This window comes from Cibotium barometz, chromosome 26, assembly GCF_041138505.1.
Source record: "Cibotium barometz isolate CiBa-2024 chromosome 26, ASM4113850v1, whole genome shotgun sequence".
Lineage (NCBI taxonomy): Eukaryota > Viridiplantae > Streptophyta > Polypodiopsida > Cyatheales > Cibotiaceae > Cibotium > Cibotium barometz.
Genome location: NC_141071.1, coordinates 8,739,452 through 8,760,670, shown reverse-complemented (window position 1 = coordinate 8,760,670; position 21,219 = coordinate 8,739,452). Strand labels below are relative to the sequence as shown.

The 21,219-nt window shown below is 50.0% G+C and overlaps 1 protein-coding gene across 2 annotated transcripts in view; it reads right to left on the bottom strand.

Moving 5' to 3' along the window:
• Positions 1 to 21,219, bottom strand: part of LOC147623638 (uncharacterized) — a 66,081-nt gene that overhangs the window by 7,595 nt on the left and 37,267 nt on the right. For both annotated transcript variants that reach the window (XM_086820216.1, XM_086820217.1), the window contains one exon: positions 20,419 to 20,495. In XM_086820216.1, coding sequence (XP_086676342.1) covers positions 20,419 to 20,495 — 77 coding nt within the window. The remainder of the gene's footprint in view (positions 1 to 20,418; positions 20,496 to 21,219) is intronic.

Genomic DNA, 21,219 nt, shown 5'->3' with positions numbered 1-21,219 from the left:
AGTTGCTACTTTGCTAATAGCCATTCTTTGATCCAAAAGTCTTGCACAAACCTCTCCCTACTACATCTTTTCATGAGCAACAACCTCCACTCCTCCTCTTCATCTAGATGCCTCCTTCTAGGCTGAATAGAACTCTATAAATTCAGATTTCCAGCCTCGTTCACGAGTACTTCTTGGCCTTTGTTTATTGCTCTATCTAATGCACTTATTCTAGAGTATTTTTCTAGTTGTACCATAGTTTTTTTATTTCCCCAAAACACTTCGAAGCTGACTAAATTCTAATTTTCAGAATTGAAAGTCTCCATTCAAGCTAGAAGAAGAAGAAGAAGACTATTCCCAAGCATAGTTCGATTCGGTACGGTACGTTCAAATACGGTCTCGAAACGCACCGCTAAATTTTAAAAATAAAAATACGGTGGAGGTACGGTCCATTAAAAATACGGTGGAGGGGATTCAAGGGAGAGTGAAACCAGCCTTCAGAAATCTGACGAGTAGTGAAACAAACACTCGCATACAAAACACTTCATCACCCATGGGAACCTAGAAAAAGAAACAAACAGGAGGAGATAGAGTGCTCCTGCAAAATAGTACAATGACACCGATTGGCCCAAAATGCAGTGGCGCCCCTTGCGGTATTTCTTTACTTGATCAAAATTAGAGTACAAGGTACGACTTGTGGAATCCTCTACCAATAGGATCCCTCGAAGCTTTCACCCAGGACTTCCAAATAATAACTCTCGCTACTACAGCAAAGCATTCCATAGAGAAGGCACACCTGTACGACACCTCCCTGCTTGAAAAAGGTCTTCTCCATCTCTATCATGGATCCCACAACCCTTTTCCAAACAGCAGTAGGGCTGTACCAAACCACATGTCCTTCCCTATAGTCACAGCTTGCATGTAACCTCCAGAAAACTACAACCTGTTCACATGAATCCAAAGACATGTTTTCCACATGAAACCGAAGAACTGTATCCGATAAACCAAAGACCTGTATCCCATAAACCATAGGCATGTATCCTCGATACCAAAGTCATGTTTCTTCTCCAAAAACCAATGTCCTGTTTCCATGAGAAAAATCCACATATGCACCATCCAATCACGGTGCCAAAAACCTAGAGAGAGAAAGATAGAGGACGTGTCAAGCAATCCCTGAATACACATAAGTCCGAGATGAAGAGTAACAACACATCTCTTCCAAGAACATCATTGTAGCTTGGTCCTCCACATCCTAATCTCGTAAACAAAACCTGCTTGCGAGAGAGAGAGAGAGAGAGAGAGAGAGAGAGAGAGAGAGAGAGAGAGAGAAACCCCTTGGCTGTTAGCCCCTCGGTGCCTCCTTCCAAGAGAGAGATAGAGTTGTGCTGTCCAACCCAACAGTCACCTGGATAAGTCTCTACTGGCTACTTCCACACACGCAGCCGCCAGCACCCGCACACGGCACTGCTCCACGCCGCAAAAAGCCTCCCACCTGGCGCCTCCTTCTAGCTGCCTAGCTAGCTACCCGTTGCTGCCCACCTGGTTACCAGTTGCTGGCTGTAGCCCAGCCGCCTGGTGCCTCTCTGCTAGCTATAGCCCGCCTAGCTATAGCTCATGCGCAGCAGCGCCTGCCTGTAGCCCATGCGCAGCAGAAACCTGTAGCCCATGCAGCAGCAGCCTGGTGGCCGCCTAGTCACCCTCCTGGTAGCCCACCTAGTAGCCATATATACCACGCATAGCGGTGCTGACTCCATACGGCGACCACCTCAAGGGGATGCGCCACCCTTCCCCCTTTTTAAAAAGAGGCGATTCGCTTTTCAAAAACGCCAAAAGCAATCATAGCAAAAACGCATGCCTCCAATAATAATATTATTTTTAAGTCGTCAAAGGTTATTAAACCTTATAAACTTTATAATCCTTTTTGTCCCCTTTCACACTTGTGCTGGCCACTATATATGCGTTTCCTTTTCAAATCCAACTGATGCCTGTTCACACTGTCCATCCCGTGCCCGTGCCCACTTGCTTGTTGTCTAGAGGGAGAAACACAGGGTCGTAACAGAGAGGATAGACTTGAGCACTTGTGAGGGGAGGGTTGAGCAACGAGAACTTGTGAGGATGGGGTTGGGGGAGGGCCTATTATATAGATAATAGGGAGAGCCTAGAGGCTCAAGGCTCAATAGTCAAGCCTCAAGCAAAGGCAAGTTGGCAACCAAAGGGCCAACTTGCCAAGCCTCAAGGCTCAAGCCTCAAGGCAAGCAAGCAAGAGCCCCAAAATACGCCCATCAAACGGCTCTCCAAACGGCCAAAAAATGGCAAAAAAAAACGGGCAGAAAAAAAATCGATCATCTCAGGTTCGAATCGCACCGCACCATACTGTATCGAACCGATCAAATCGAACTCCTTCGGCGGTGCGCGAACCGGATGCAACTATGTTCCCAAGATTGAAGCTCTGGAAGAATCATCTTGGATTCAATTGCTACAAGTTCTATGATGGAGAACCCTTGGGAAGTGCTGGGCATTCTCCTAAGGCTGATTTTCAGCCGTTAGGTGGTTGATTTTATTGAAGTTAAGCTACATTTGAAGAAACCGGGATTGCTGGGCAATCTTGGTGAAGGCTATTGGGCACGCACCATATTGCTAACTCGTAGCTGGGCTACTTGTAGGCAAGTATAGCGTTTGTAAGTTGTTTTCATATTTAATCATTTTGGAAGAAACGGTGGTGTATGGCTGGGCCAATCCACCCGTTTTATGTACTTGTAAAACTCTTACTCCCTTAAGGCAATACATATCCTTCAAGGGAGGGGGGGACCAGCCCATCTTCTGGTCCCAAGTGCAGTATCATTTCTTTTCAACACTTCCACACTGTATAATCAATTGTTATGGCTATGTATGTGAGATATGGCAGTGAACAAAGGATGATAAATCTTGTGATTTCAATATTAAATTCTATATAACCACGCCCCCGTTTGTGACACGGTGAGGGATTATTCACAGTAAACTAAATCTTTCATGGACCTCCTTAGGGGTAGAGGATGTTGTCAGAATACGCAACGGAGATGATGACAAAATGTGGAAACACTAGAGCAAGAACAGTGCAGAAAATAAACAGCACAAGAGAAGTAGAGAGATAGGCGTGTAACTCTGCTCTATATACACAACAAGATCCCGAATACAACACACTACAAGACAAATGTGACAAGGGGCTAAGTGGGCGATCTGTGGAATGATGTTGTTGATGTAGCACGGAACTGCTCGCTGAAGCTCCCGCCCCCCTCCCTGCTCGCGCTACCTGCACACCTGCACCCCCCGCCTACTTGCCTGCTCTTTCCTCACGCCCCCCTCATTCCTCGCACCTCCCCTTGTCCCCCCCGCCTGCCTTCGCTACTGCCCCCCCCCCCCTCCGCTACACTGCCCGCCGCCCCTCCTTTTGCCCCCCCCCCCCCCCCCCCCCCCCCCCCCCCGCCTGCCTTCGCTACTGCGCCCCCCTCCCTCGCTGCACTGCTCGCCGCCCCTCCTCGCCTTCGCGCCCCCCCCCCTTCTTTCGCGCCCACCTCCACTCTGCAGCGCCCCATCCCCCCCCCCCTCCGCCAACTCTTTCTCCACCCCTCCCCTCTTGCGCGCAGCTCCCGCCCCCCCCCCCCCCCCCGCCCCCCCGGGCTTCTCCTTCGCTGCTTCACCCCCCCTCCTTTTTCTTGCTGACTTCCGCCCCCAGGGGGGTTTTTTCCTTTTTCTCCGGCCTTCGTCTTCCGCCTCTCTGTGTGCAGCTCGGTTCTTGCAGGATCTCCACTTTCGCCTCGCCTTCGCCATAGCTTCAGACTCTGATGGAGGCTCCACCCGCCCCGCCTCAGAGGGACTCATCCGCAACCCCCTCGCCCGCCCGTAAGGACACCCCCATCAGGCTTTCTCTTTCGCCAGAAGAGGAAGCGAGCCTCACCGCAGAGGTGGAACACCTCCAGGCTCATTCCACCATCTGCCGTATAGTCGGCACTCGCCCCAGCAGAGGGGAGATCCGGGATCTTCTCCAGGCCCGCCTTCTTGCAGATGTGGGCAAGATCCTGGACGTACAGCTACTGGGCCGTGGACATTACCAGATCGAGTTCGAGACCGCCCAAAGCGTGGCCAAGGTCCTTGCCATGAGTCCCCTTGACATCAGGGGTGCTCGGGCTTTCTTCAGACCTTGGCAGCATGGCTTTGACCCAGCAGCGGCTGAGCAGGGAGAGCGCCTTTTCCTTGTTACAGTTTGCTTCCCTGGACTCCGCCGAGAGTATCTTCCGCTCCTCTCTAGGCTAGGAGCATTGGTGGGCTCGGTACTAGAGACTGGCCCCACAGCAGCTTCAGTGGTGGCCAAAGCAGCTGGGCTACCTTCGGTCAGAGTTTTGGTGTCTGACATCTCCTCCCTTCCTAAGGTCATTCAGCTACCTAGGATAGGGGGGGGATGGATTGATCAGAGAGTGGAGTTCTCGGGGCTCCCGAACCAGTGCTTCATTTGCAGGCAGGTCAGTCATCTGGCCAAGGCCTGCCCTCGCAGGAGACCCCGACCCTCACCACAGCAGCAGGCCCCTGATGGCCCGCCCACAGATGCGGCTCGGCAGGCTGCCTTCGGGACACCTGCTCAGGCCACAGAGACCTCGGAGTGGCAGCCTGGACAGGGGCGCCGCCGAGGGAGACAGCCGCAGCAGCACGCTCAAAGACCGCTGCAGCAGTAGCCACAGTCTCAACCTCACTGGGTTCCCATGAGGAACAGCTTTGCTCCCCTCCAGGAGGAGACCCCTTCGGCAACGACTGAGGACCAGGAGATGCCAGCACCCCCTCCTTCACCCCCCCCACCCCCGTCCCCTCCCACCGCCTCGCTTCCAACTTCGCCTCCTCCCGTCCCCGCTCCGGTTTCGGCAACGGCTCCCTCTCCACCCCCCTCCCCCCCCCTCCCCCCCCCCGCCCGCCTCACCTTCCTGGGAGGCCCTGGCAGTCCCCTGGCGTTCACCTGCAGTCCGGAGGGCGCTGAGCACCGACCTCGCTCGAGCACCACAGAGGAGGCCTACCATGCCGATTCGGGCTTCACGGATATCATCTATCCGCAGTCGGCTGAGTCGCCTCGGCCAGCGCTCGGAGGCTCTTGATTACGCCTTCACATGGCTTTTTGGAGCAGAGGGCCCCCATGAGCCAGCACACATCCGAGTTCATGTAGTGATACCTCCGGCCCGCGGGGAGGAGGCACTTGATTCAGCGGTGGCCTTCTCGTTCCCTCTATGTGGCCCTTGCGACCGGGAGTGGACTCTAGAGCTCGCTCTTAGCACTTGAGTTTTCTCATCATGTGAGCGATCTGGAGGTGACAGATGTGATAGGCCGACTATGGGAGTTGGCTCATTTGAAGACTCAGGCAGTTGAGTTTTCTCATCATGTGAGCGATCTGGAGGTGACAGATGTGATAGGCCGACTATGGGAGTTGGCTCATTTTTTCTTGGATCCCTGGAGTGTGGATGCCTCAGGGATTCGTCATTTGGTCGTTCGCATAGTGGCAGACTTAGCACGCAACCCTGGATATGTATGTATACACGAGGTTGCTCTGTCAGGGCGGGAGGCAGTCGCCATGGGCCACAGCCCCACTGGCGCCTGATCCGTGATTCTTGCAGTACACCGGGTGGGCAGATTCGCAGCCGCTCGGATGGGGACTACTCTCCATTGAAATGTACAGGGCCTTGGCGGAGCACATTTTATACGCTATCGTGGTTGCTTGAGGCAGGAGCTTCAGAGATGCCTGGTTGGTGGCAGCATTGATATTTTGATGATGCAAGAGCACCACTTGGGTGACAGCAGGATCCGGAGATATGGTTCGGTGATGCCTGGTAGATGGGACACCTTTTGGTCTGCAAGGTTTGGTCCTTTGGGTGGACAGGGAGGAGTATGCATGGTCATTGCAGATGTATGGCGACAGGCCATTGTGGATCGAGGGATCATTGTGCCTGGTAGAGCACTGTATGTCCTTCTGAGGATGCATGATGAGTTATTGGGCGTGCTCAACGTCTATGCGCCCAATCATGCTAGTGCCAGAGCAGAGTTCTGGAACCAGGTTACGGATGCATTGCCAAAGGCCGCACATTGGTGTGTCGGGGGAGACTTCAACATGCTTGAGGACCCGGCCGATAGGGTGGGAGGCAGTCATGTTACAGTGCACGGCACGGAGCTTGCAGCTTGGGACCGGTTTTGCATGTCACTGAGGATCACTGATGCATGGCAGCATGGGGCCTTCTCCCGCTCTCACGACAGTCTTCGTTTCTCTCGGTCGGATCGCCGGCAGGGAGGGACTAATCTATCACGGATTGATCGCTTTTATGTGGGCGACTGGTTAGGGGAGCGAGGGGGCTCCGTCGGCATTCTCGCCGGCACCTCATTTTCAAATCATTCGCCAGTTATCTTGACATTGGAGGAGAGGACACGAGCTTGCAGTTGAGGATCCCAGAGAGGGTACTTACAGATCCCAGTCTCGCTGAGGACATTGAGAGGATCTGGCATGATAGTCAGTGCTCTGACCAGGATGCAGCAGGCTAGTGTGCCCAGGGACTCATCGAGCTTAGCTCTTTTTTGCACGCTGCAGCTTTGACACGGCTGGGAGAGATTCGCGAGCAGGAGCATCCGCTGAGATGCAGCCTTGCTTCACTACAGCGCCTTCAGGAGCAGCAGCCTGCATGTGAGTGGGTGGCGTCACAGCTGAGCCAGGCACACCAGGAGATTAGAGAGGCAGAGGAGCAGAGACATGAGTTTTACTATCGTCGTCAGGCCTCTCAGTGGACGGCAGCTTGGTGATTGAGTGACTGGGGAGTTTTTTGAGATCACTGGACCCGCCATGCTCGAGCAGGAGTCCGTCAGCTTCGTAGACCGGATGGATCAGTAGCTACTGAGCCCGGGAGATTAGAGCCATTGCCACTGCATTCTATAGAGACCTGCTTTCAACGGAGCCAGCCACTGAGGATCGAGATGCTGCAGACAGACTGTGTGGGCCCATGTGCAGAGGAGGGTCACAGATCGTATGCGTACAGTTCTTGGTGCGCCTCTTTCAGACATTGAGCTTGCCGAGGCCTAGAGGGTCCTGCCGCCGCGACATAGTTGCCTAGGGGAGGACGGACTGACGCAGGCCTTTTTTATGCGCTATTGGGACCTTTTGGGGCCAGGCCTCCGCAGGGGCTTTCAGTATGTTTTGGACACTGGGGTGATGCCACAGAGCTTTTCAGAGGGCTTGATCTTTCTTATCCCCAAGGGGGAGGGAGTATCAGATGATATTCGGCATTGGAGGCCTAATACGATCCTCAATACTGTCTACAAGGTCTTAGCAAAGGCCTTGAGTTTGAGGATCCAGCCCTTCCTGGGGGAGTTGATTCATGCTACCCAGACAGGATTCGTCAAGGAGCGCAGTATCCTTGACAACATCTTTAATTTCTGGGAGGCGACGGCCCGAGCTAGATTTCTTGGCAAGGACTTGGTCGTGATGCTTCTCGATTTTGAGAAGGCATACGATAGAGTTGATTGGGGTTTCTTAGAGGGCACTATGCTTCGCCTAGGCTTTGAGCCAGGATGGATCAGAGGGGTGGCGGCTCTGTATTCCACAGCTCATAGCCAGGTGTTGATTGCAGGAGGACGGGGGCCGAGTTTTGAGCTGACCAGATCAGTCCGTCAGGGGTGTCCGCTCGCCCCTTTTCTTTTTCTCTTCTTTGCGGAGGCTATGAGCATGTATTTGACGGCAGAGGAGGTTGGTCTCAGAGGACTCCAGCTCCCAGTCCGGGGGGAGGACCTGCTCGATGCTGAGTTTGCAGACGACACGGGCTTATTTTTGCATGGCCAAGAGGCCAATCTTCTTCGGGCAGAGCAGTCGCTCCAGGTTTTTAGTGCAGCTTCGGGAGCATTGATCAATTGGCGCAAGACAATGGCCTTTTGGATCAGTAGTGCTCTCACTCCGGCATGGAGCCCGGACCCCGGTTTTAGATGGATTCCTCCTGGCACAGCAGTGCGGTATTTGGGATGCCAGATTATTGGACTAGATTTGTCACCTGAGCAGTAGATTGCCCCGCTTCTTCTGAGCATTCGGAAGAAGCTTTTGTATTGGAGTACAGCTCGACTATCCTTGGCTGGGAGGGTGGTGGTGGCAAATCAGGTGCTGTTAGCGACCATGTGGTACATTACGTCTTGCTGGATCTTCTCGAGCTCTTGCATCAGCCAGGTACAGAGGCTGATCAGGAACTTTCTTTGGTCTGGGCGGGACGGTCAGCCAGCCCGAGCAAAGGTTGCATGGGCAGTTATTACACTTCCGCTGGCTCAGGGAGGCTTGGGCATTATAGATCCAGTCGATCAGAGTAGAGCCTTATTGAGGAAGCTTATTGTTGGAGGGCTGCTTCCAGGCGGCGCTGAGCCTTGGAAAGAGCTTCTCTTGCAGCGGCTGCAGGCTCGGGCTCCCCCAGCAGGGGGCACTTGGGCACCAGAGATTCGCTGGATCTTCATAGAGATGAGGAGGACAGGCCTCAGTAGAGGATGGGAGGACAAATTTGCTTTGAGCATCCTGAGAGCTTGGGAGCTGCTGAGACCGGGGCTCTCTCAGCGACCTCCTTCTTGTGTTGAGGAGCAGGCCAGACAACCGCTCATCTGGAGCCCAGCGGTTCGCACAGAGCAGGGTCATATGCTGGGTTCTCGGCCTCGTCTAGCCTGGGGACCTTTAGCGGCAGGCCCAGCACGTAGTTTTGGAGACTGGCAGGCCTTCTGTAGTCTCCCAGAGGAGATCCAGGTGGAGAGGCTGAGTCACTTCAGAGGGGGGTTGATTATGAGGGATGATATTCAGGAGGCACTCACAGAGGAGTGGTTCACGCCTTTCGAGCTAGTGGCCCCACGGTGGATGGGAGCCTTTACACAATCGGAGATCCTGATTGCTGTCAGAGCTTGCACTGAGGATGGCAGATGCCTCTACTATGAGATTCAGGATGAGGGCAGACTTCAGAGAGTGGAGATGGAGTCGCCTTTGGTTGCAGAGTGCACCTTTCAGAGGATACGGGTAGTGGCTGCCGCTTCTCGGAAGTGGCATATTGACCCCGACCCTGCAGATGTGCTCCCCGATTGGCGCATATGGGCATATGCAGCGCGCCCCTTGGCTCGGCTACAGTGGGACCCTGGGGAGTACGAGTGGCATGATCCTTATGCATCCCTTGAGGCCACAGCGATCACCTTTTTCCAGTATACAGTTCGGCTGGGGCGGCATTGGCGGCTAAAGGGAGGAGGATGGTCTCTCCAGTTGCAGCGGGGCATTGGCGGCTAAAGGGACTCTCACAGGAGCTCCCGGAGGATTTTTGGGCTCGGCTCTGGGCTAGTCGACAGGCCCGCACGATCTCGACTTTCCAGTGGCTGGTCGCCCACAGGGGCTCAGCAGTTGGTACCTGGCTTGTTTACAGCGGTCTTCCGGCGGCCTACGTCCGATGCGGCCACACAGAGACGTTGCCTTTGGGATTGCCCTCAGGCGCAGCAGATTTGGCTGCGGATGCTGCGTATTCTGGCCCCCCTCTCTCCAGAGGGTATGTTTACGTGGGGTGCCGCTGCTTGGTCGACTTCGTCAAGGCCTGCTATGGGCTATGAGATGGAGCAGGACAGTCAGGCCATCAGATTCATTAGGGACCAGCCTCGCCTGGTTCCGGCACCGGATTTCTCGTCCGCCAGCTGGACACATGAGAGGGATTTACGATGGGAGCTCCTCAGCAGCCTCACCATCTGGTTCACCTAGAGGGCCCGGTGTTTCACGGCCTTTGAGGGGAGACTGGAGCCACCAGCAGAGACTGTACGGGGGATTTGGCAAGAGTTGATCCACACCTTGCAAGGACAGTATGACCGCATCCGGGGCGACTCGGATGAGGCGATCTTGCGGCGCCAGGCCTTTCACACCACCTGGCGCAGCGACCCCTTCTATACCTTACACACGGGATCCCCCCGTTGGCATTACAGGCCACCTGTTTGGCTCCCCCCCCCCCCCCCTATTGTATGATTTAGCCCCTCAGTCCTTTGTACTGATGCTTGTATTTTGCAGCACCTAGGGAGAGTCTCCCGGGCTGCCTTGCTGTATTCACTGCTCTGTTTCTCTTATGAGCAGTAGAGATCTTTTGTAGCCCTACGGGCGTTTTTATATAACTAATGAAAGGATCTTTTCTCAGAAAAAAAAATGTGGCAAGGGGCTGTGAGGCCATTTTATATGGCCCCAAGAAGGCAATCGGCTTGCTCTAGGACAGCCGACAGGAGCATGTCCACCACGACCAGCATAAATACCAGTCGGCCAGCACAGTGTACTGTCGGCCAGCATCAAGAAGGTGTCCACATACAGTCGGCCAGCACCAGTAAGCATACAGCTGCAGTCGGCCAACAACTAAGACATCCTGCCACCTCAGGGCTGCCACCCAAGCCACAGAAAAATGGAAAAAAATGGGGGAAAAATAGGGGGAGTGAGGAAAAATGAGAAAACACCTACAAAGGGCGGGTACACCCACAACAGAGGCCCTGGTGTATCAGTAAAGACAGGAGACGACTTCTAGCACCCCCTCTCAGCTCCTGGCTATGAAACCAACCACAGGGAGCTGGAGTGCCGCCTGAGCAAAGCCTAAGATAGTGACTTCGTGAAGAGGTCCACCGTACTGTCCTCCGTCGAGCAGAACTCTAGCAAGATGTCATCAGCAACGATCTTTTCACGAACAAAGTGCCTCTGGATGACCGTGGATTCCACCAGTGGAAACCCAATCCTGCCAGGTAACCTCTGCAACCTCACCACCTCACAAGCAGCACCACAAGCAGCCCGGTACTCTTCCTCTGTCGACGACAATTCAAAAGATGACTGCCTCTTACTGCTCTTGGGCCTGAAGTAGATCTCCTCGTGTCTGTATCTCCTCCCCAAACCGAGTCACTCCAACCGTGGAGTCGGACTCCATCCATCAATCCCCCTCCTCTGTAAAAGAGTCCATGATCCTTCGCATGCTGCAAAAACCACAAGATACGCAATCCTGTCTCCCAGAGAGTCATCTGCAAACAAGAGCTCAACAGCCTCATCAAGAAGCTCCCGTCCAATCTGGTATCCATCAACCAAATCAATGAACCATTCTGCTTCCGAGTCAAAGAGACATCATACTGCTCACAAGGATCAACACTTGTTACAGTGGGATGCCAAGTCCTGGAAACTTGCTGAAGACCACTCAAGGCCTTTGGAAACCTGTCAAATCCCCACGGATCTCCTCGTGATCGATCTTGGTTCGAAACTCAAATCTTGCAAACAAACGAACAACAAACAAGCAAGGGGGTGCAGGCCTGACTCACCTCCCAACCATGACAGCCGTGGGCAAGCCCACAGTCTTGGCTGTCCCCACCGAGCCACGAGCTGAGCTAACTAGGTTGACGTACCGACCAATCTCCTCCTCGTGACGTCCCATACCGCCACGAAGCTGCCCTCGCGGGCCTCGAGATTGCTGCTGGCCTCGGCTGCATAAAGCAGGTGCACGTCTGCACTAGATCCAAGCTCCAAGACCATAGAGCTCTCACAAACTCGCGAGACTCTCTATATCAATAACTAACCTTGGCCACCCTTTTATAGGCTCTTGGCCGGTCATCGGCGGGCGTCCACACTTGGCCGCCCGCCTATCCATACTTGGGTGCCCGCCCGTTAGTATTTCCCTAACTCAGCTCGTCAATCAGCCTGCCTAGTTCCAAGCTTCCCCAAGCCTCGAAACTAGTCCTGCATGCGTATAGCACACGGTAGATACCCACTGTGCACATGACATACTCCCCTTCCTCTAAGAGCTCACTTCTGAGCTCACTAAAAAGCCAGGGTAATCTCTCTGAAGAGAAGTCAATGTCTCCCATGTAGCATCCTCCTCAACACGATCCTTCCACTTGATCTTGTATTCCGTGATAAGCGTATGACGCAATCTTCGTTCACGAAAGCCAAGAATCTTTTTAGGTTCGTCCGGAACAAATGTCATGTCCTGGACATCTATAATTTCTTGAGGAGTAACTAACTGATCTGCTCCACCCAGTACTTCCTTAAGTCTACTGACATGAAATACAGGATGAACTTTCACATGAGAAGGCAAATCCAATTCATATGCAACTGAACCAATCCGTCGTGTAACACGAAATGGTCCACAGTATCTAGGGGATAATTTCGGAGATCTACCTGTCCGTAAAGTCTCGGAATCTTTCGGAACTCGCAAATACACCATTGTTCCTTCAGAGAACTCTCTAGGTGAACGATGTCTATTAGAATAAAACCTGTCTCGGTCTTGAGCACTTCTAATAGATTCCTTTGCAACCTGTAACATTTCCTGCATATCTTGCAAAAAATTACGTGCTGCATCATGCTGAAGTCCTGAGAATCTTACTGTAACAGGTGATCTAGGTTGAAAACCATACATAAGCATGAAAGGACTAAACCCTGTACTCGTATGCTTAGTACTGTTATAAGCAAATTCTAACATAGGAAGATAATCCTCCCATGAACTTTGTCTTTTGGATACATATGCTCGAAGCATATCCTCCAAAATCTGATTCACTCTTTCAGTCTGGCCATCAGATTGAGAATGATCAGAGGAACTCAAATTCAAAGTTGTTTCCAACTTCTCGAAAACAAGTTTCCAAAATTCACTCGTAAACTTAGAGTCCCTATCACTGACTATGTCCTGCGGTAACCCGTACAGCCTAAACAATTGCTCGATAAACTGTCGAGCTAATTGCGTAGCTGTAATAGTCTTCCGGGTCGGTAAAAATCTAGCCATTTTTGTCAAGCGATCTACCACAACCCAAATAGAATCGTGGCCTTGATGTGTTCTTGGCAATCCGGTAATAAAATCCATGGAAATACTTTCCCACTTATTACCTGGGATTTGCAAAGGATGCAACAACCCGGCCTGTCTGAAGCGTTCAGCTTTATTTGCCTAACAAATCTGACACTTGAGAACATAATCTTCTACATACCCTTTCATCTTCGGCCAATAAAAAGTGTGTTTCACTAATGATAGTGTCCTGTGTACGCCAGGGTGTCCAGCAAAAAGGACGTCGTGACACTCCCTCAAAATCTTGGACCTAATGTCCGGGATCTGTGGTACATAAATTTTGTCATTACGGAATAGTAAACCATTCCGAATCATCCACTGACCTCCTGCAGCCTGAATGGTAGACTGCGCAGTCACCGAGTCTTGGTCAATCAATGAGCTCCCGTCCTGGATCTTCTGCCAAAATGGACCAAAATAACTATCAGTCCTGCAAAGCCCTCTCAATGACTGAAATAAGTCAGTAGAAATCTCGGTGAACGACAAAGTATTCACCTCTCTAATCCGACTAAGCGCATCTGCAATATTATTCATGGACCCTTTCCGATAACGGATCTCAAAATCAAAATCTTGCATTAACTCTGCCCAACGAGCTTTCCTGCCTCTCAAATCATCCGCATCACACACATACTTGATTGACTGATGATCAGTCAATACCACAAACTTGGAGCCATATAAATAATGTCTCCAAACCTTGAGAGCATGAATCACAGCATAAAGCTCCTTCTCAAGGGTTGGCCAACGAGATTGAGTGTCGTCTAGCTTTTTACTTTCAAAAGCAACCGGTCTACCATCTTGAAATAAAGCAGCCCCGATAGCATAGTCACTGGCATCAGTTTCAAGAACATAAGGCCGACTAGGAGCAGGCAATGCTAAGATAGGTGCTTCCTTGACTTTATCTTTCAAAAGTCTGAAGGCCATATCCAAATCGTTATTCCAAGTGATAGGCTGATTGGACTTACGTCCACGACCTTTCAATAAGTCGGTCATCGGTAGTGTGAGCTGAGAGTACTCCCGTACAGATTTCCTAAGAAAAACAACAAAACCGAGAAAAGAACGAAGTTGTTTCACTTTTCGCGGTATAGGCCAGTCCAAAACCTTCTGAACTCGGTCATATTCAATGCTCAATCCATCTCTAGTGATCTTGTGTCCCAAGTAAATGATATCGGTCATAAAGAACTCACATTTACTCAACTTAGCATATAGTCGATTCTGTCTTAAAATAGATAAGACAATCGTGAGGTGTCTGACATGATCCTCAAGAGTACGGCTATATATCAAAATATCATCCAGGAACACCACCACAAATTTTCCCAAATGTTCACGAAAAAGATCGTTCATGGAAAGTGGCTGGAGCATTGGTTAACCCAAAAGGTAATACGAGAAACTCGTAATGGCCATACCTAGTCCGAAAGGCGGTTCTTTCGACATGTCTTTCATGAATACGTATCTGGTGATAGCCAATACGTAAATCTATCTTCGTGAAATATTTCGCTCCTGCTAACCGGTCAACAAGGTCATCTGATCTAGGGAGAGGATAACGGTTCTTAATTGTCAGTTTGTTCAATCTTTTGTAATCTATACACATTCTCCAAGTATTGTCCTTCTTTCTCCTAAGCAACACAGGTGCACCCCAAGGTGATTTACTTGGACGGATCTGGCCCATCCTCAAATAATCTTCGAGTTGTTTAGCCAACTCATCTTCCTCAGCTTGGCTCATCCTATAAGGTGGAATACTCACAGGATGAGCACCAGGGATCAAGTCAATACGATGATCTACTGCCCGTTCAGGTGGTAAACCCGATGGCAGTTCCTTAGGAAATACATCTTGAAACGAATCAAGTATCTTCTGTAATTCTTTGCTTTCAAACACACTTAATTCATTCACATCCAATGAAGGGATGAGAAAAGAAGAAAGTGGAATCAATACACAATGGAAAGCGGTGTACAAATAAGAATTCATTATATTTCCAAAATCAATTGTATTTACAAGAGGTCCCTGAGAGGGATGAATACAATCACCTAAAATACTATACTTGGTGTCCCTATGCTGAAAAGAAAAAATATGACTAGACCAATCTATCTGGACGTCAAGAGTCTTAAACCACTCAATCCCTAATAACAAGTCTACATTTTCCAGATGCATAACATAGCATTCCAGAGTATCTTTGTAGTCCTGAATCTGGATTGGAAGCATCTCCACCTTGCGATCCCAAACTTGCCTTCCCGCAGGTAGACGTACCTCATAGGTATGGTCGCTGAGTGTCGTATCAAGACTCAATTTCTGCACAAGTTTGTAATTAACAAAGTTATGCGAACTGCCAGGGTCTAACAGAATGTGAATTTTATGGCCATTCACTTCTCCATAAACTCGGAGAAGATCATGTATGCCAAATACCTTAGAATTGAACAGACAATCAAAACAAGTACTAGGGCGAGAAAGTACAGTAATTGACGTACCTGTCAAAGACAACTGGTTAGCTGCCTTTGGTTTGGGTCCTGCGTTTGACTTGGTACCCTTTTTCTTCGGGCACTCATTACGCATGTGTCCTTTTTCTTCGCAGATAAAACAACGTCCTTCCTTCTTGAGCTTCAAAGCCCTAAGGAGTCGTTTCTTCTTCGCTGGTGTCGAACTGGAATTCTTCGAAGGTTGGTCCGAAGACTTGCCTTCATTCGTGTTAGCCATAGGTGCGGAGAACTTTCTTTTATGCTTGTTCCCCTGCTCGGTAACGGGTTTCGATTTGGAAGAGACCATCGTATCATCATAGATACGAGCTGAATGAATGGCCTCGTCCAATGTTTTACATTTGTTATTTTTAACTTGTAATCGGTACGAGTCTGGTAAACCAGCTACGAAAAACCCCAAAAGAGTAGTGGGATCCATCTTTGTAGCTTTCATCTGCAAGTCACGAAACTTCTGGAGGTAGACCTCATAAGTGAGGTGCTGCGAGGTCATGGTCAAAGCTGAAAACTGGCAACAACATCATAATCATCCTCTTTCTTGAGGAATTCTTTCTTGAAAATGTCTTCGAATTGTGCCCAAGTCGTTGGCTTTGGGTTCAGTTCCTTCCACCAAAGCAAAGCTTTGCCCCTGCTGCTAACTGTATCTTCTTTCCATCATCATATGGATGAAACTGAAAGTGAACTTGCCACTTATGTAGCCAAGTGTCCACGATCTCCTTGGTTCGCTGCTTTTACTCGCCCCCGAACGGTTCCGGAGTAATATTGGAGCCTAAAGCAGAAGCCAAGGTATCCATTCCACGATCTTGGTTCGAAACTCGAATCCTGCAAACAAACGAACAACAAACAAGCAAGGGGGTGCAGGCCTGACTCACCTCCCAACCATGACAACCGTGGACAAGCCCACAATCTTGGCTGTCCCCTCCGAGCCACGAGCTGAGCTAACTAGGTTGACGTACCGACCAATCTCCTCCTCGCGACGTCCCATACCGCCACGAAGCTGCCCTCGCGGGCCTCGAGATTGCTGCCGGCCTCGGCTGCATAAAGCAGGTGCACGTCTGCACTAGATCCAGGCTCCAAGACCATAGAGCTCTCACAAACTCGCGAGACTCTCTATATTACAATAACTAACCTTGGCCACCCTTTTATAGGCTCTTGGCCGGTCATCGGGCGTCCACACTTGGCCGCCCGCCCGTCCATACTTGGGTGCCCACCCGTTAGTATTTCCCTAACTCAGCTCGTCAATCAGCCTGCCTAGTTCCAAGCTTCCCCAAGCCTCGAAACTAGTCTTGCATGCGTATAGCACACGGTAGATACCCACTGTGCACATGACAAAACCTGTAAACCACTCCCTCTGAATCCGGAACCACAAAGCCTTGAGAATGTGCAACATCCACCTCCTTCTGCAAGTAATCACCTGCCACCTGCCTGGCTTTCCAATAGGTCCCCGTGGAAAGAACTTCCTCATCTACAGGAGTTTCTTTGTCCCGAATACTACGAGACATCAGAGCATAAGTTACCTGTAAAGTTTCCTCATACTGACAAACACAAGAACTACCAACATCTGAACTGGAAGTTCCTGCCAGCTGCTGCCATCAACTGGCAAGCTATCCTCCATCTGGTCCCAGAAAGCCTGCTCCTGCAACATATCCACACTTAAGTGGCCATTACCAGACTGCCACTCATCACAAAACTGAGGACCTGGGAGAGAGAGTGCTGAAAGTTGGTAAACTCCATTCTCCACTCCGCCTTCCCAAACTACCTGGCCTGTTGCCTTGTCCCAGAGAGCAACAAAATGCTCATCAAACTCCACTCGTACGCCAGTCTTGCAAACCTGAATGCTTCCCCCCTCTGCCATCGGGAACTATCTCCAACCTTCCCTCACTGTGACCTGTAAGAATGCGACCAGAATACCTGCAGAGATCCTCTAAATTGGAACGGGAAGGAGTCGTGTGCCTGGAAGCACCACTGTCTAGAATCCACTCCCGAGTATCCATAGCGGCGAGTCCTCCAACCTCCTCCCTGCTTGAAGAAAATGAAACATCGGTGTCCATCACCTCCAGGTGCACAAATGCTGGAGTCTTCACGATTGCTGTGAGGATTCTTCACCCTTCTCGATGTTCCGCTTGGGACATTGCCTCCGATAGTGGCCTTTCTCACCGCAATCATTACAGGTCCTCTCTGCCTTAAGTTTCTCACGGTCTACGTCGGACATCTTCTCAGAAGACTTCTCCAATGAAGCCTTCCCTTTGTCCTTGTTGTTATGGCCTTTCGACCGTTGGCCAGTTAAGGCCTCCGAACCTCCGCCTTGTGGAGGGTTCGAGAATCTTCCCTCCTAGTCTAAGACCATGGACACAAGCTCCTCCCACGTGATGGTGTTGAGCCTGCCACTGGTAATCAAAGACGAGTAGAATGCTGAGTACTGAGAGGGCAAATGTGACAGCAACGTTATGGCCATGTCCTCCGATGATATCTCCTTCCCAGCCTGAAGAACTTCCTGTTGAAGAGCCTGCAGCTTGTTAATATGCTCCCACATCGTCGACGACTTTGCAGGGTTCATAACCCGCATTTGTACTTCCAAGGAAATCCTCTTCATGGGCGATACCCTATTATAAAGAGAAGCCAAATGCTGCCATATACCTCTGGCCAGCGTCATATGCTTTATATGATTGATTACCTGCAGTGTGCAATTGAGAAAGATGAATGAACGGACCCTGGCGTTGACACGACGACCCCACAACTGTGCCTGTGCCTCCCGGTCCTTACGACTCGACGGTAACTCCCCTTCCTCTACCTTCAGCCATGGAACCCCAACAATGATGAAATCAATAAGGTTGTAAGACTCCAGAACAGATTCCATCATAACCTTCCATATGCCATAGTTGTTCCCGTCCAACTAATGATCCACCGGGAACGTGGGGAGTGTCCGGATCTTCACATGTCTCTCAGCCATCTCAAGCAGATCTACCATTGCGGGGATGTAACTGAAAAGGGTGGGTAGGTGGGAACAAAGAAGAGCAGATCTGCCATTGCGGTGATGTAACTGAAAAGGGTGGGTGGGTGGGAACAAAGAAGAACTTAACCTGCAAGTGGCTGTCCAGCAAATCAGCCCGCCTTCCTCTTGCTTCTCCTCTTCCCAAACAGTCCAAGACAGTCCACCAATCAGCAACGCAACAGTCTCCCTCTTGCTCACACAACTCCCAAGATCTATCAAGAGCCTTGGGCTCGGATACCATGTTAGAATACGCAGCGGAGATGATGACAAAATCTGGAAACACTAGAGTAAGAACAGTGCAGAAAATAAACAGCACAAGAGAAGTAGAGAGATAGGCGTGTAACTCTGCTCTATATACACAAGAAGATCCCGAATACAACACACTACAAGACAAATGTGGCAAGGGGCTGTGGGGCCATTTTATATGGCCCCAAGAAGGCAGTCAGCCTGGCTCTAGGACAGCCGACAAGAGCATGTCCACCACGACTAGCATAAATACCAGTCGGCCAGCACTGTGTACTGTCGGCCATCATTAAGAAGGTGTCCACATACAGTCGGCCAGCACCAGTAAGCATACAGCTGCAGTTGGCCAACAACTAAGACATCCTGCCACCTCAAGGCTGCCACCCAAGCCACAGAAAAATGGGGGAAAAATACGGGGAGTGAGGAAAAATGAGAAAACACCTACAAAGGGCGGGCACACCCACAAACAGAGGCCCTGGTGTATCAGTAAAGACAGGAGATGACTTCTAACAGATGTATGTCCAATAGCCCAAACTCTTGGAACAAGAAGCTTGATGCGGCTTAACAAGCTCTCAAGATTAAGATGAGGGAAGCACATGCATTGGCCTTACCACATCCCAGGAGACCATTTGTGGTCGAGATGGATGCTAGTGGACCTTAAAGGCCCATGGTAAGTAGAAGTGAGAGCTTATTAGCAGCATTACCACCCAACACACTTCGCATGCCAGATGTAGCAAAGCCATAGATGGGTCCACCACCCAACAAAGACTATCTACTTCATTTGGACGGACATCCTACACAACCCTTCGAGTGCGATGAGAGCGGCTCACAGGATTCAGTCCGGTGGATGCACCAACATCGCCCAACCTTCTTGCGCACTTGAGACCAGCCCTTTTCTATGGCCAATGTCATGATTAATGACTAGGGCTCCTTTTGGTGTGACATCTCACTTGGATGTCATGCTTCTTGTACATGACAATGTTACATGAGAATTCAGCCGGTACACGAGGTACATGACAAGAATACATGGTTTGAGCCTGCACTTAATCGGCTGATTGTCAAGGACACAAGCTTTAGCATGCACATGGCTGGTTTGGTGTGTGCGTGTGCATGTGTGCACGGTGCATGCCCTTTGCTTGATCAAGTGTTTCTATCACCTAACATGTGTAAAGTTAGCTGCTAAAGCATGCTTGCTTTCCGGGTTTGTTCTGCTAGAACCTAGTTGTGGGAGAACCTAGTTGTAGGATGCTGACTTAGTGCTAAAACCTGTTAGCTGGACTGTTCATCTATTTTTGTATTTTCCAAGAGAAAATCCTTCTTCGGTCAAAAGAAAATGTCTGTGTAATGCAGACTACAACCATCCAAAGAGGCAAAACAAGTACATCAAACTTTCATGTGAGGTCTAGAAACCAAAAGACGTAAGGAGTGGGAGCTCCCTCTCTGTCTTGCCGCTCTTGGAGGAAGGCTACAACGGTGGAGGGGTTGTAAAAAAGGCAAGTTGGGAGCCTATACTGCCAAACCCAAAAAAAGGAGGAGGAAAAAGTGTAGTCCAATTTTTGGGATTAAGGCATTTCATACTTATTGATCTCACATGGTGACATGTTGTCATCAAGTGCAGTAAGCATGCCACATCACCAGCACGTGTAAGAATATTTAATGTAAGTAATTTCGTTGTCACAAGCAAGTAATAAAAGTTGTCATGCATTCAAGTTAATAGACATTGTAGGTTGCAACCCCTTGATCAGTCAAGGGGACAAAAAGTATGGTGCAAGCCACATCTTCAATGGAGGTTAAAAAGTAACTCCCAACCATCCAACTCTAGTCTCAATACTTCTATTGGGCTTCTAGAGTAACCATAGTAATGCAAATAAGCCATCTACAAACTTTTAAGCTTGCAAAAAGACAAAGTACCTTATCATTAGAGGCTCGTGCACAGTCACGAGAATGTCCGTGTTTGCATTACGCAACCGTATATTGGCAAGATAAACCTGCATTTGTTTTTCCCCAAAAAGGTAAGATGATGGCACCAGGCTCTAATGTCAGTGTGACATTTAACAGCATTAGTTTCATTCACAGCACATACAAGTCTCACATTTATATGATGATTATTTATGTGATGCACCTGCAGGTACAAGGCAGCAGCACACAGCAGTCAAGGCGGATGCAGAAGCAGCATGGGCAATGTGCAGGTAGGTTGGGCAGGCGAGATCAAGCTGCAGCAGTTGAGCGGACACAAAACCATGTAGGGCAGGCACCAGTTGGCCAACCAGCCCTAGCAAGCACTACAAAGATGCTCTTAACCTTCCACATGAAATCATCAATTAATCAAAAACTCATAGCGCTTCAGCACACAGACCCTCAGCAATTGGGAGAAGCAAGGAGAAGGATCTAGCAGCCAGCATGTGCATTAAAACAGTGGAGTTCATCTGCAACTTGGGCTAGGATCAGCAGAATTGATCATCATTTTAACTTCAGAACATCTAGTTGTACATATTTTCTGTATGTAATAGGCTTGTGTGTTAGGATTACTTGTGTGTCAGTCTGTTTTGCAAGTCATCTGTTGCACATCTACCTTTGTTAATGCAATAACAACACTAGTAGTCTTACAATTTATCATGCAGTACCACACACTTATTCTTGCCATCAAAAATCTCTTGTTGGGCATGGCTGAATACTCCCTTGCAACTTCCATAACTCTTAAAAAGCATGCCC